This window comes from Nomascus leucogenys, chromosome 18 (assembly GCF_006542625.1).
Source record: "Nomascus leucogenys isolate Asia chromosome 18, Asia_NLE_v1, whole genome shotgun sequence".
NCBI lineage: Eukaryota > Metazoa > Chordata > Mammalia > Primates > Hylobatidae > Nomascus > Nomascus leucogenys.
Window position 1 is genome coordinate 24336983 of NC_044398.1, and position 16008 is coordinate 24352990.

General features: G+C 35.2%; 1 protein-coding gene across 3 annotated transcripts in view; it reads left to right on the forward strand.

The window, feature by feature from the left end:
* The window catches only part of ADK (adenosine kinase), a 581536-nt gene that overhangs the window by 147169 nt on the left and 418359 nt on the right, over positions 1-16008 (forward strand). For all 3 annotated transcript variants that reach the window (XM_003271274.4, XM_003271273.4, XM_003271272.3), the window contains exon 4: positions 10293-10371. In XM_003271274.4, the coding sequence (XP_003271322.1) occupies positions 10293-10371 (79 nt within the window). The remainder of the gene's footprint in view (positions 1-10292; positions 10372-16008) is intronic.

Consider the following 16008-nt stretch of genomic DNA (forward strand, 5'->3'; position numbering starts at 1 on the left):
AAATTTTCTGCAAAATCAGTAACTAAGTTATTTTTCCACAATTATAAACTTAGTTGATGGCATTTATTGAGTGCTTACTATGTTCAAGGTAAATGAAATGAAAGAGTGGAATAGTGCACTATATACACACATACTCAAGGGAAGCAAGTATAAGCACCTTATTTCATCTCACTTGTTTAGAAATTTGATTTTGTTTTTTCTTGCTGGGTAACATCATATCTGTGTTAATCGAAAATTTATGACTTAGAGTGAAATTTCTCTAAAAAGCAGTAGGTAACAGGGATACACGAAAAAGAATTTCATCAGAGAATAGAAATTCTTTTTTACAGTGGATAAAATTGTGCTTATAACAGGGATACAAGCACAAACCAAATCAATGTTTAATTATTTTAAAAATATTCAAGGGAAATCTAGTTTTGTTAAAATTTGTATAGGTTGGTAGTGTACATGTTCTTAAAAATCTAAGAACAATAGCAGCAGCAATTCTCATTTAATCCTTCTTTAGTTTGTCCATTCAACCATTCATTCATCAATTTTTTTTCTGTGTACCCATTATCCATCAGGCACTATGCTTAGATATGTGGAACACAAAAAGAAATAGTCTTTAATGCTATGTTTTACAAATGAGGAAACCTAATCTCAGAGAACTTAAATTACAATTGTCCCTTGGTATTCATGGGGAATTGGTTACAGGAACTTCCTCAGATACCAAAATCCAAGGATTCTCAAGTCCCTGATATAAAATTCTGTGGTATTTGTATATAACATATGCATATCCTCCCATGTACTTTAAATAATCTCTAGATTACTTATAATACCTAATATAATGTAAATGCTGTGTAAGTAGTTGTTATACTCTATTGTTTAGGGAATAATGTCAAGGAAAAACACTCTTTACATGTTCAGTACATATTTTTCCAAATATTTTCAGTCTATGGTTGGTTGAATCCATGGATGCGGAGCATACGGATATGGAGGGCCAGCTATACTTGCCCTATGTCATACAATTAGATGAATATGGAATTAAAGCCAGGTCTGTCTGACACCAGAGCCTTTGCTTCTAACCATTGAGGAATGTTGCCTACCCTGATGACTCCACTATAGGAAATCATAGATTGATATTAAATTGATCTTATATGTCTGTAGTGAGGAATTTGGCCATCTTGGACCTATCCCCTTCCCCCCTTCCTCCTTTCCTTTCTTCCTCCCTTACTCCCACAGCTTCACCTCTCCCTTAGCTCTTTTTTCTGACAGGTGGCTGTTTCCATCCCTCTTTGCTGGCAGCTTCTCCACTTAAATTTTGGTATATCCCTTGGTTCCACTTTCTGTGTTCTTCTCTTGTGTATGAGTGTGGATTTTGTGTTTGCTTATCCTGTGTGGAGTTTCTGAGCTTGAATCTGTTAAGAGTATGTCATTAATCAAATTTGGAAATTTTTAAGCCATTGTTTTTTTTTTTCTTTCTTTCCTTTCCTTTTCCTTTTTTAGAAGCAGGGTCTTGTTTTGTGGTTCAGGCTGCAGTGCAGTGGCACAATCTCAGTTCACTACAGCATCAAACTCTTGGACTGAAGTGATCCTCCTGCCTCAACTTCCTGAGTAACTGGGACTACAGGCATGCATCACTATGCCTGGCTATTTTTATTTTTTTGTAGAAGTAGGGTCTCACTATGTTACCCAGGCTGGTTTCAAACTCGTGGGTTCAAGCAGTCCTCCTGCTTTGGCCTCCCAAAGTGCTGAAATTATAGTTGTGAGCCACCATGCCTGGTCAAGCCATTATTTTTTCATTTTTTTTTTCTGCACTGCACTTCTTTTCTTCTGTTACTCATGCACAAATTTAGATCTTTTAGTGTTGTCTTATAGGTCTGAGTCTTTTTTCATTTTTTTAAAAAATCCTTTTTCTGTCCTGCAGATTGGAAAATTTTTATTGATTTATTTTTAAGTATACTGATTCTTAACAGTCTTCTTCATTTTACTGTTAAGCCCATCTAGTTAGTTTTAAATTTCTAGTTATTGAATTTTTAAATTCTAATATTTTTATTTTATCTTCTTTATCTTCTGTTTCTTTGCTGAGTCTTTGCACTTTTTCTAGATGTCTGAAGAGTCCTAGTAGTTTGTGGTTCCCTGGAGCTCTCTGCTTTGGTAATCCAGCCAGAGAACTGGGACTTTATTTTCTCAGCTCTGCACATACTTCCTGTGACTATAACCATGTCTGGGTCTAAGTAGTAGGCAGATACTCTTCTCTTGCTTTTTTCTTTCTTGTGTTTTAGTCAAATTATTTTACCTCTTGTTATAACTTTCAGTTTATTATTATTTACCAACACTTTATATACGAATTGTAGATTATTCAGATTGTATCTTCTACCAGAGTGTTCACTCTTTTCTGTATGAGGCTGATATGGAGTGAGGGGAGAGCTTATTACCTTAATAAAAATTAAGGGTTAAGCTAGGAAAGTTGATTTTTCAGTGTTGACAGTTCAGTCAAGCCTGAACTGAATTTGCTTCTATTCCTAGAGCCTGAACCTCTAGGACTTTTAATTGATACCAGTGGTCTCAGCTCTGAAACAGTCCACCAGAATGAGGGTACCAAACTGACCTCAGAAGTTTCCAATGTTATTACTTCAGCCTTATGTAATTGCTAAAATCCCTACTGTTTTCCCCCTATTGCCCCCTTCCTTATCATCATCTTCTGCTAAGCACAAAGTGTGAATTTTCAGGTTCCACATGTAACCAGTATAAGTATATCCTTCCCCCCAAACCCCAGTGGAAATGTGCCACGGATCCTTATTTTTATTCTCCACTCCTTCTAGGGCTTTCATTTTTTGCCTATTATGTTTTTAGTTGCTCTTTCCTTGTCCTGTCTTTGTAAGCACTGCTAGACTCGGAGAACTTTCTGCTTTTGGAACTATTTTGGTTAACCTCTTTAACTTAGCATTCAGTTTCAGAATTCAACAAATGTGTTTTGGGGCAAACTAGCTGTGTGTTTTAGGTTTGGAAAATGTCAAATTTTGTTTCTCTGTCTTCATGCTTCTGGCTGCAAATGTTGGCAGGTGGAACAAAAAGCTGCCAGTTCTGGCCTGCCCCTGTGAACAAGTCTCACCTCTCTGGAAATTTATCCACTTTGTCCTTGTTGCTTCAGAGCTCTTTGGTACCATTAACAATGTGACTTATGATTTATATGGCCTTCCTAGGTGTCATCAGTAGGAATGTTGGCTGTGATGCAGTATATGCTACCCAGAATCGGAAGTTCCATATGTTATGTTTTTATAAGAGATTTTAGGTGTTTGAGTATTTCCAATGAGTGATATTTTTTGAAGTTTGGTAGAGAGAAATGATTAGCTAGTTATTGCTTAACTACTCTATTATCTATTACATATGTTTCTGGAATATTTCTATGGTCAGAGAAACTCAGGCCCATTATAAACCATGGACTCTGGTAGAAATAACAGCTGAAAGCAAACCAGTAAGGGAGGTGGAGTGTATAATTTGTGTTTTGGAAGTACCTGCCTGTGGATGTGTAGGTGATGCTCTAGGTTTACCATGAGATTACCCATCTAATTTTGAGAACCACTGTCCTGCAGTATTTTTCTTTTGCTTACATATGACTTTTTATGATTTAAAACTAAATGTCAACCAGTTACTATTTAATGAAAATCATAAATTGGTTTAGTGAAATTTTATTGTGTTCTTACAATGGGTAGAAACCTAATGCACATATCATGCATCTAAATTTAGGAATAATTCATTTTATTTTAATCATCTATACTTATATACAAAATGCTTTTCAGCAGTATATTTGATTATCTTAGGTACAATGATCTTCATGTTCAGAGTTATAAATGGGAATAATTAAACCTTTAAACATATTAGAGTTGAATAAGGGCTTATCTAAGCAATACATGCTTAAAATTGCTTTCTTATCAAAAAAATAAAATTGGAGGTTCAAGAAATGTCTTTAAATTACGATCCTTATGAACTAATAGCTTAACCTTAGTTTTGAATGACTGTTACTTTTTCCATCTTTTAAAAATATGCTTAAATATAAACGCATGTGGAAAATGTTATTTTGGCTTTTAGCAAACTGACACTTGAGTTTTTTAAAACCTCACCAAACATTTGTGGTAAAAGATTTCAAAGCTTTGAATTTTACAGTTTGCCTGTCGATTCCCCCCTGTGTTATTCTATTAACATTTGATCTTAATAAGTATAATCTGTTTAGAATTACTTATGTTTTTAATTATTTGTTTAGATGAGAAGTTTAAGGAAGAACTTCATCAGAAATTCTACTTGGCAGTTATGAATGCTTTCTTAAGGAAGTTAAATTTTTGGAATTTCACTGTAAAGATTTTAATCACATGTCCTATTCTTCATACATCAATCTATGAAACGTTCAAAAGTTGTTAATGTTGTTTTTATGCTGTGCTGATGTTAACACGTGAGGTCTTCTTTCTTCTCCTAATAATATGCTGAGCGCACACACACTCTCATAATGCTCACTCTCTCTCTCTCTCTCCTTCCCTCCTACCCCCCCCTTTCCCCTGAGTTTGAAATAACTTAGTGGCTTTAGTTTCTGTGAAAATGGAAAGCAATTGCCTTTAGGTAGAACTAGAAATTATGAAGTGTTGGTTTTGTGGACATTTTCCTGTTCATAATTCTTCTTATATCTTATTTATAAGTACTTTTATTCATATAGGAATAAATGATTCTATGTTGAAGGGTATAATCATGAAGTCTTTTTTATTTCTTCGTGTTAGATAAGGAGAAAATGACACATTAAAGATTACAGTGCTATTTGTGTTTTAAAATTTCTTCTCTCCCTTTTGTATTCCTTATTGTTCTCTTCACTTTTTCTATTGTTTTTCTAACTTTTCAGGATACATTTTCTAGATGCATCCTAAATATAACTTACAATAGTTGCCTTTTGTTTAATTCATTTAGTTTCCAACCACAAGGTATTTAATTCTACATATTTCTATTTTTATCTTACACGGTCTTAATATATCCTTGATTGCTGTGTTGATCTTCTAGTTTTTAGGCTGCCACTTATACCATCAAAAGCCATTTAAACTGAACTTAGAGGATAATGAATCTAAATTTTCTTATCTTCCTCAAAACAACAGATACAATTAAAATCACAAATAAGCTGTACCTTCAGAATTGCTAGGAGACAGAACATAGTAAGAATTCAAATCTCTTATAAGCAGAGTTATAAACATCATATTCCAACATTTATTCTGCTGCTTTGTCTGTATATTTGGAGAGCAGAGGTAGTGGGGAGGTTTAAGAGACTGAAAAAAGGGAGAGGGGTGTATGAAGTATAGATCAGTAACAAACACCATCACTCTTGAAAAGAAAAAGTCGCAGAGGTCCTAGACCTGTGTTTTAGACAGGTGGGAGGACAGTAAATTAATTTTTAAAGACAAAATAATTATAGCGAATGAATTTATTGATCATTTTGTTGAACAGTTAGTATAAGGACATCCCATATTATATTTCAGCTTTCATAAGCTGTTCATATCTTATATTTTGTGTTCTTTCAACTTTATCTTAATTTGCTTATTTTTAATGTCATTTTTGTACATTTGTTTAATATTACTATATTCATATCTTTGTTATAATTTTTTCCTGTAATAATGTAACATAAATAATTATAATATTACAAAGTTTATTAAATTTCTTCCAATGATAATTACTATAGTAGGCTTGTGGTGGAAAAATGGATCAGGTACTGTCCTTCCAATTCTGTCAGGCTTTTGATTGAGGTGTTTATATGGCCACCCCATTCAGACAAAGAATGTCAACCAAAAGGAGAAAGTAAGAAGGAATCTATAAATTACGAAAATTCCCATACTTTATTTCCTATGGAAAAAGTCATGTAAGGAAAATATATAGAAGTTTCCCATAAAATGTAATGATATCATAAACTCTTTCATCCTTAAACACCTGTTAGTCTTGCCACAGTACAATCAGTCTCCTAAAGATAAATATTTCTTGGTTTGTTAGTTGGCTACTTAGGAGTTCCTTTTCCTTCTTATGAGTTTTCTTCTCTCCTGTATTTCTTTTCTAACACCGTCCAACTGGTTATCCAAACTAGCAACCTCAGAATTATCATCCCTCTTCCACACTTGCACTTCTTTATCACATCCTGTGTCTTCAACTTCGGAATGATTCCTTACCTTGGTCTCGTCTCTCTATCCTGTCTTTCATATGAGCTATTCTAAAGGCAGTGGTCTGCTTATCTTTACTCTGTCCAGTGTTATCATCATTTTTAAAAAGTCTACTTTTCACACTATTGCTAAATAGAGTTTAATAATTTCTAGTAGCCTTCAGAATAATGTCTACACCTATTAGCCTGACAGTTACCTTTTCTTTGTCAGTTTTTACTACTTTGATTTTGACCTGCATTTTAGTCTGTGTTTAACTGGTTTTTCTGAATACGTCATGTTTATTGTTTTACCCTCAACCCTGAGTTTTTTTTTTCTCCCTTAACTGTCAGATTTCAATTCAGATGTTAAACTTTCCCTGACTTTTTTGTTCAGAATCACTTCTTTCTCTGCTCTTGTTTTTTATTCAGCTTTGTTCTGTATATGGTTCTTTTAAAATAATTGTATGGAAAATTGCTATGTTCTTTTATTATAAAATGAAGTTGATTTTTCATTATAAAACAGTTTATATGCTTATTGCACAATCTAAACAGATGAATAAAAGAGCCATAATTGTTCCTAATTTGGCGATAACTACTGTTAATACCTTGGTTGTATTCTTCCAGGTTCTTTTCAGTAGACATGTATATTGGGTAATCTTGTTTACACAAAAAGATTACATTGTGCATAAGTTTTCATAAATTAACACTTCTCGTTTGAAATAACATGGAAAATACCTATCAATAAATCTATTTTAAATCTGTAACATTTAAAAATGTTTAACACTTAAGTAGAAGCAACACATACATATAGTAAAACTACATCAAGGTGGAAAATTAAACACTTATTCGAAGACTTCTAATTTTGGGAAATTAACTAATTCTGCTATTCATCAGGATCTCTCAGGCCAAAATTCAGAACAAGACTAAATTTGCCCATTTCCACCTACTATTATTTATTCTCTATTTATATTATGCTAGAGCTTGTAGTCTCTGTACTAACACAAGAAAGGGGAGGAAAAAATTGTCCTTATTCACAAATGATAATGATGTTTAGTTTATTAAAAACACATAAATCATTGGAGTTAATTAAATATTGGAAACTTGGCTGGAAAAAATTGATATAAGGAATGTTTCTAAATGTCAGCCACAAATAAAAATTAAGTTTAAACAATATCATAATAGTATTAAAACATAGGAAGTATGAAGTAGTGATCAGAATAAAAGATGTGGAGGCTTTGTGGCAAACATTATGAAACTTTGAGAGATACTGTAATCATGGATTAGATGATTTAATATTGGAAATATATCACTTTTCCCAGCATAGATATAGATAATTAGTGCAATCACTGTTAAAATCCTAACAAGTTGGGCTGGGCGTGGTGGCTCACACCTGTAATCCCAGCACTTTGGGAGTCTGAGGCAGGCAGATCACGAGGTCAAGAGATGGAGACCATCCCGGCCAACATGGTGAAACCCCATCTCTACTAAAATAGAAAAATTAGCTGGGCATGGTGGGATGCGCCTGTAGTCCCAGCTACTTGGGAGGCTGAGGCAGGAGAATCGCTTGAACCAGGGAGTTGGAGGCTGCAGTGAGCCGAGATCGCGCCACTGCACTCCAGCCTGGCAACAGAGCGAGACTGTCTCAAAAAAAAAAATCCTAACAAGTTGGTTTTTGGAGTTTGACAACTAGTTGTAAACTTACATGGAGTGCAAAAAACCAAGAACGACCAAAGCAGTCATGAAGAACAACAGGGTAAGGACACTTGTAGATAGAGAGAGAGAGAGTGTGTGTGTGTGTGTATGTATATATATGTGTGTATATATATGTATATATTATATATGAGAGATAGTTATAAGATACTGGGGTTTCTAAGTCAGTCCAGTGTTTTTTTTCTTAACCTGGGTAGTGGTTACACAGACATTCACTTTTTTTTTTTAGAACAGAAAGTTTCTAAGAATTTACAGCACCAAGACATTCATTTTTTAAAATTTGCACATTTATTTTACTTATCCTAGAGAAATTTATAAAAAACAAAAGTAAACTATAAACACCAGTAAAAAAAAATCCTTTTATATCAACTCCGTAGAGATGCAAATACTGTTAACAGTTAATGTTTTCAGGGGCCTGGCTCCATGGCTCACACCTGTAATCCTAGCACTTTGGGAGGCTGAGGTGGGAGGATTGCCTGAGCTCAGGAGTTCGAGATCTGCCCGGGCAACATGGTGAAGCCTGTCTCTACAGAAAAAAAAATACAAAAAAATTAGCCAAGTGGTGGCGCATGCCTGTATTTCCAGCAATTATTTAGGGGACTGAAGCGGGAGGACCCCTTGAGCCCAGGAGGTGGAGGCTGCATTGAGCTATGTTTGTGCCACTGCACTCCAGCCTGGGTGACAAACGAAGATTCTTTCTCCAAAAAAAAAAAAAAGTTAATTTTTTAGCTTACAATGGTAAGTCTAAATAATGAATTTATGCTTATTTTTAATTAACAAATTTATACAATGTCTGTGAACTCTGTACTGGAAGATGAAGAATGTAGTGCACTTACACTGTTTTGCCTTTTTATTTTTCCTTATATTTGCTTTAGTTTGATTTTTTATTGATTGACTTTATGACTTCAACAATATATTTAAAACCTTTTTAAAAACTTGATTTTTAAAATTTGAAATATTTATGGAGTCTTCTCCATGAAAGGGAGAACTTTGCATGCAATAATGTATGATGGGCGCTTTTAACTTTTTTATGGCTCTCTTTTTCAAAGTCATACACCACTCTACTTTTCTTTTAACCTCATTCCATCTTTCTTCTGTTTTTTTGGTGGGGGGAGAGGTTGGCACATCTCCTTAGTAATTTTTTCCACATAGGATAAAGGATTATTAAATATTACTTTGCCTTATTAACCTGATAATTTGAGTGCATATTGAAAATTTCTAATTTCAAAAATTTCCTCGCTTCTCAGCATAGAATACATTACTCCATTATATTTTTAGCATCCGGTATTCTTTGAGAAGTTAAGTATTAGTCTGATTTTTATTCCTTTTAAGGTAATTATTGTTTTTCACATTATATGCTTTTAGGGTTTTATCTTAATATGAGAGATTAAACAAGATGTGTCCAAGTATGGGGTCCTAGTCCCTAATCCCTTGTAAAACTGCTTGATGTTTGGAAAAATCTGACCATATTTATGTTTCACCTTTTTTTTTTTTTCCAACATTTCTCTGTTACTCTTCATAATCTCTATTTTCCCTTTCTGTATTTCCTGTTAAATAGATCTCGGACTACCTAATAAATTCTCTGAACCTTTTAATTTTTATTTCATATTTTTAATTTCTTATATTTTCTGTCTACTTTTTTGGTCTTCTTAAAAATTTCAACTTTTCTGTTTTTATCTTAGTTTTTACCCATGCATATTTGATTGCTCAGGTAATCCATCCAACTATTGATTTTTCAAAAATTTTTCAGTAATTGTTAAGTTAGTGTATAGAAACGGTATCATTCTCTAGTTGCATCTTTTCATATAATTACATAGGTCTGTTTGTGGCATCTTTCTTTCCTTGCTTTACAGGCAGTGCTGTTATACTTTTGTTTATTTTTATATATAAAACATATTTTTGACGTTTAGTAAGATGTGGAAGAGGAAATGAACATATACTTCATCTCTTTTGAAGTGTAAGGTCTTATAATTTTCATACTTCTTGAACTGATTCCAACGGTAACATTAAGTGAAATTTTGTTTAGTTTCTATAGAAAACTCTCTTAGTAATTGTCTGGAATGAGGAGAAATACACACTGATTTCTGTATGTTTGTAGTAACAAGTATTTCTGAGACTGGGATTCTGATTTTGACTTAACCGATTTGGCACGTGACCTCCGTTTGGCAATCTATTAATTATTACTTTTACTTTCTGTTTAATGGCTAATTATGGACAGTCTGTTTTAAATTCTTAATTTCTTATAGTTGTACACTTATGGAAAACATTTCTTAAATGTGGAAATTTAGTATTTTAGTTATAAGGCATTTCAATTCATTTATTCAACATACTTAAACAATTTAAAAATTTTACTATTTGTGTTTTAATACTCTTCTCAGAAAAGTTTACTTTGTGGCAACTCACAGAAAGTAACTTACTTTTTTCTACTGTGATTTCCTTATAGGTTTGATGAACTCGTGAAAAAATTCAAAGTTGAATATCATGCTGGTGGCTCTACCCAGAATTCAATTAAAGTGGCTCAGGTTGGTTAACTATTTTAAAAGTTAAAAGGATTCAAAATGATTCTAGACCCATGTCTATTTTGCATAATTGTTTCCATTTATATTGTGTTGCTGTAGAATAGTTTTGTTCATTTGAATTGGGATTTTAGTAGTCATTGCACATCTAATCAAAAGTTATTTTAATTGGTATTTCTTTGGTTATTGGTAAGCTTGAACTTTTAATATGTTTATTGTTCATTTGTGTTTCTTCTTAAATTGTTTCACTATCATTTTATAATTTTTCATGTGTTACAGATTTGTAGAAATTCTTCATATTTTATAGATAGTATTCCATTTTATTTTATAAGTTGAAAGTATTTATTTTTTGTTATGTGTACATTAACTCTTACAGTGTCTTTTACTGTGCCTTAGTTCTTAATGTAACTTTCAAAGCTCTTAACGTAATTAAACTTTATGGCTTCTTCATTTCCTGCATGTCCTCCTTAGAAAGGACGTTTCTGCCACAAGATAGTAGAAATTGTTCTGTATTATATATAGATATCTATATACATAAATATATATTCATATATTCATATGTAAATATCTATGCATAGACATATATGTTGGTAGATATGTATATGCATCTATATATCTATACCGGTGTATATCTTTTATAAATCTATATATCTGTCTCTATTCCCATATCTTCCAATGAGTAATTGAATAAACCCATTAGGCATATACTCTTTTTTTATTTTATTTTATTATTATACTTTAAGTTTTAGGGTACATGTGCACAATGTGCAGGTTTGTTACATATGTATACATGTGCCATGTTGGTGTGCTGCACCCATTAACTCGTCATTTAGCATTAGGTATATCTCCTAATGCTATTCCTCCCCCCTCCCCGCACCCCACAACAGTCCCCGGAGTGTGATGTTCCCCTTCCTGTGTCCGTGTGTTCTCATTGTTCAATTCCCACCTATGAGTGAGAACATGTGGTGTTTGGTTTTTTGTCCTTGCGATTGTTTACTGAGAATGGTGATTTCCAGTGTCATCCATGTCCCTACAAAGGACGTGAACTCATCATTTTTTATGGCTGCACAGTATTCCATGGTGTATATGTGCCACATTTTCTTAATCCAGTCTATTGTTGTTGGACATTTGGGTTGGTTCCAAGTCTTTGCTATTGTGAATAGTGCCGCAACAAACATACGTGTGCATGTGTCTTTATAGCAGCATGATTTATAATCCTTTGGGTATATACCCAGTAATGGGATGGCTGGGTCAAATGGTATTTCTAGTTCTAGATCCCTGAGGAATCGCCACACTGACTTCCACAATGGTTGAACTAGTTTACAGTCCCACCAACAGTGTAAAAATGTTCCTATTTCTCCATATCCTCTCCAGCACCTGTTGTTTCCTGACTTTTTAATGATTGCCATTCTAACTGGTGTGAGATGGTATCTCACTGTGGTTTTGATTTGCATTTCTCTGATGGCCAGTGATGATGAGCATTTTTTCATGTGTTTTTTGGCTGCATAAATGTCTTCTTTTGAGAAGTGTCTATTCATGTCCTTCGCCCACTTTTTGATAGGGTTGTTTGTTTTTTTCTTGTAAATTTGTTTGAGTTCATTGTAGATTCTGGATATTAGCCCTTTGTCAGATGAGTAGGTTGCAAAAATTTTCTCCCATTTTGTAGGTTGCCTGTTCACTCTGATGGTAGTTTCTTTTGCTGTGCAGAAGCTCTTTAGTTTAATTAGATCCCATTTGTCAATTTTGGCTTTTGTTGCCATTGCTTTTGGTGTTTTGGACATGAAGTCCTTGCCCATGCCTATGTCCTGAATGGTATTGCCTAGGTTTTCTTCTAGAGTTTTTATGGTTTTAGGTCTAACATGTAAGTCTTTAATCCATCTTGAATTAATTTTTGTATAAGGTGTAAGGAAGGGATCCAGTTTCAGCTTTCAAATATGGCTAGCCAGTTTTCCCAGCACCATTTATTAAATAGGGAATCCTTTCCCCATTTCTTGTGTTTGTCAGATTTGTCAAAGATCAGATAGTTGTAGATATGCGGCATTATTTCTGAGGGCTCTGTTCTGTTCCATTGATCTATATTTCTGTTTTGGTACCAGTACCATGCTGTTTTGGTTACTGTAGCCTTGTAGTATAGTTTGAAGTCAGGTAGCGTGATGCCTCCAGCTTTGTTCTTTTGGCTTAGGATTGACTTGGCAATGTGGGCTCTTTTTTGGTTCCATATGAACTTTAAAGTAGTTTTTTCCCAATTCTGTGAAGAAAGTCATTGGTAGCTGGATGGGGGTGGCATTGAATCTATAAATTACCTTGGGCAGTATGGCCATTTTCACAATATTGGTTCTTCCAACCCATGAACATGGAATATTTTTCCATTTGTTTGTATCCTCTTTCATTTCGTTGAGCAGTGATTTGTAGTTCTCCTTGAAGAGGTCCTTCACGTCCCTTGTAAGTTGGATTCCTAGGTATTTTATTCTCTTTGAAGCAATTGTGAATGGGAGTTCACTCATGATTTTGCTCTCTGTTTGTCTGTTATTGGTGTATAGGAATGTTTGTGATTTTTGTACATTGATTTTGTATCCTGAGACTTTGCTGAAGTTGCTTATCAGCTTAAGGAGATTTTGGGCTGAGACAATGGGGTTTTCTAGATATACAATCATGTCATCTGCAAACAGGGGCAATTTGACTTCCACTTTTCCTAATTGAATACCCTTTATTTCCTTCTCCTGCCTGATTGCCCTGGCCAGAACTTCCAACACTATGTTGAATAGTAGTGGTGAAAGAGGGCATCCCTGTCTTGTGCCAGTTTTCAAAGGGAATGCTTCCAGTTTTTGTCCATTCAGTATGATATTGGCTGTGGGTTTGTCATAGATAGCTCTTATTACTTTGAGATACGTCCCATCAATACCTAATTTATTGAGAGTTTTTAACATGAAGGGTTGTTGAATTTTGTCAAAGGCCTTTTCTGCATCTATTGAGGTAATCATGTGGTTTTTTTCTTTGGTTCTATTTATATGCTGGATTACGTTTATTGATTTTCGTATGTTGAACGAGCTTTGCATCCCAGGGATGAAGCCCATGGTGGATAAGCTTTTTGATGTGCTGGATAAGCTTTTTGATGTGCTTATCCAGCACATGAAAAATCATGATGGATAAGCTTTTTGATGTGCTGCTGGATTCAGTTTGCCAGTATTTTACTGAGGATTTTTGCATCAATGTTCATCAAGGATATTGGTCTAAAATTCTCTTTTTTTGTTGTGTCTCTGCCAGGCTTTGGTATCAGGATGATGCTGGCCTCATAAAATGAGTTAGGGAGGATTCCCTGTTTTTCTATTGATTGGAATAGTTTCAGAAGGAATGGTACCAGCTCCTCCTTGTACCTCTGGTAGAATTCGGCTGTGAATCCATCTGGTCCTGGACTCTTTTTGATTGGTAAGCTATTAATTATTGCCTCAATTTCAGAGCCTGTTATTGGTGTATTCAGAGATTCAACTTCTTCCTGGTTTAGTCTTGGGAGGGTGTATGTGTCGAGGAATTTATCCATTTCTTCTAGATTTTCTAGTTTATTTGTGTAGAGGTGTTTATAGTATTCTCTGATGGTAGTTTGTATTTCTGTGGGATCGGTGGCGATATCCCCTTTGTCATTTTTTTTTTTTTTTTTTTTTTTGAGACGGAGTCTCGCTCTGTCACCCAGGCTGGAGTGCAGTGGTGCGATCTCCACTCACTGCAGCCTCCGCCTCCCGGGTTCACGCCATTCTCCTGCCTCAGCCTCTCCGAGTAGCTGGGACTACAGCCGCCCACCACCACGCCTGGCTAATTTTTTGTATTTTTTTTTTTAGTAGAGACGGGGTTTCACCGTGGTCTCGATCTCCTGACCTCGTGATCCACCCGCCTCGGCCTCCCAAAGTGCTGAGATTACAAGCGTGAGCCACCGCGCCAGGCCCCCCTTTGTCATTTTTTATTGCGTCTATTTGATTCTTCTCTGTTTTCTTCTTTATTAGTCTTGCTAGCGGTCTATCAATTTTGTTGATCTTTTCAAAAAACCAGCTCCTGGATTCATTGGTTTTTTGAAGGGTTTTTTGTGTCTCTATTCCTTCAGTTCTGCTCTCATCTTAGTTATTTCTTGCCTTCTGCTAGCTTTTGAATGTGTTTGCTCTTGCTTCTGTAGTTCTTTTAATTGTGACGTTGGGTTGTCAGTTTTAGGTCTTTTATGCTTTCTCTTGTGGGCATTTAGTGCTATAAATTTCCCTCTACACACTGCTTTGAATGTGTCCCAGAGATTCTGGTATGTTGTGTCTTTGTTCTCGTTGGTTTCAAAGAACATCTTTATTTCTGCCTTCATTTCGTTATGTACCCAGTAGTCATTCAGGAGCAGGTTGTTCAGTTTCCATGTAGTTGAGCGGTTTTGAGTGATTTCCTTAATCTCGAGTTATATTTTGATTGCACTGTGGTCTGAAAGACAGTTTGTTATAATTTCTGTTCTTTTATATTTGCTGAGGAGTGCTTTACTTCCAACTATGTGGTCAGTGTTGGAATAGGTGTGGTGTGGTGCTGGAAAGAATGTATATTCTGTTGATTTGGGGTGGACAGTTCTATAGATGTCTATTAGGTCCACTTGGTGCAGAGCTGAGTTCAAGTCCTGGATATCCTTGTTAACTTTCTGTCTTGTTGATCTGTGTAATGCTGACAGTGGGGTGTTAAAGTCTCCCATTATTATTGTGTGGGAGTCTAAGTCTCTTTGTAGGTCACTAAGGACTTGCTTTATGAATCCGGGTGCTCCTGTATTGGGTGCATATATATTTAGGATAGTTAGCTCTTCTTGTTGAATTGATCCCTTTACCATTATGTAATGGCCTTCTTTGTCTCTTTTGATCTTTGTTGGTTTAAAGTCTGTTTTATCCGAGACTAGGATTACAACCCCTGCCTTTTTTTGTTTTCCATTTGCTTGGTAGATCTTCCTCCATCCCTTTATTTGGTGCCTATATGTGTCTCCGCACGTGAGATGGGTTTCCTGAATACAACACACTGATGGGTCTTGACTGTTTATCCAGTTTGCGAGTCTGTGTCTTTTAATTGGAGCATTTAGTCCATTTACATTTAAAGTTAATATTGTTATGTGTGAATTTGATCCTGTCATTATGATGTTAGCTGGTTATTTTGCTCGTTAGTTGATGCAGTTTCTTCCTAGCCTCGATGATCTTTACAATTTGGCATGATTTTGCAGTGGCTGGTACTGGTTGTTCCTTTACATGTTTAGTGCTTCCTTTAGGAGCTCTTTTAGGGCAGGCCTGGTGGTGACAAAATCTCTCAGCATTTGCTTGTCTGTAAAGGATTTTATTTCTCCTTCACTTATGAAGCTTAGTTTGGCTGGATAGGAAATTCTGGGTTGAAAATTATTCTCTTTAAGAATGTTGAATATCGGACCTCACTCTCTTCTGGCTTGTAGAGTTTCTGCCGAGAGATCAGCTGTTAGTCTGATGGGCTTCCCTTTGTGGGTAACCCGACCTTTCTCTCTGGCTGCCCTTAACATTTTTTCCTTCATTTCAACTTTCGTGAATCTGACAATTATGTGTCTTGGAGTTGCTCTTCTCGAGGAGTATCTTCGTGGCGTTCTCTGTATTTCCTGAATCTGAATGTTTGCCTGCCTTG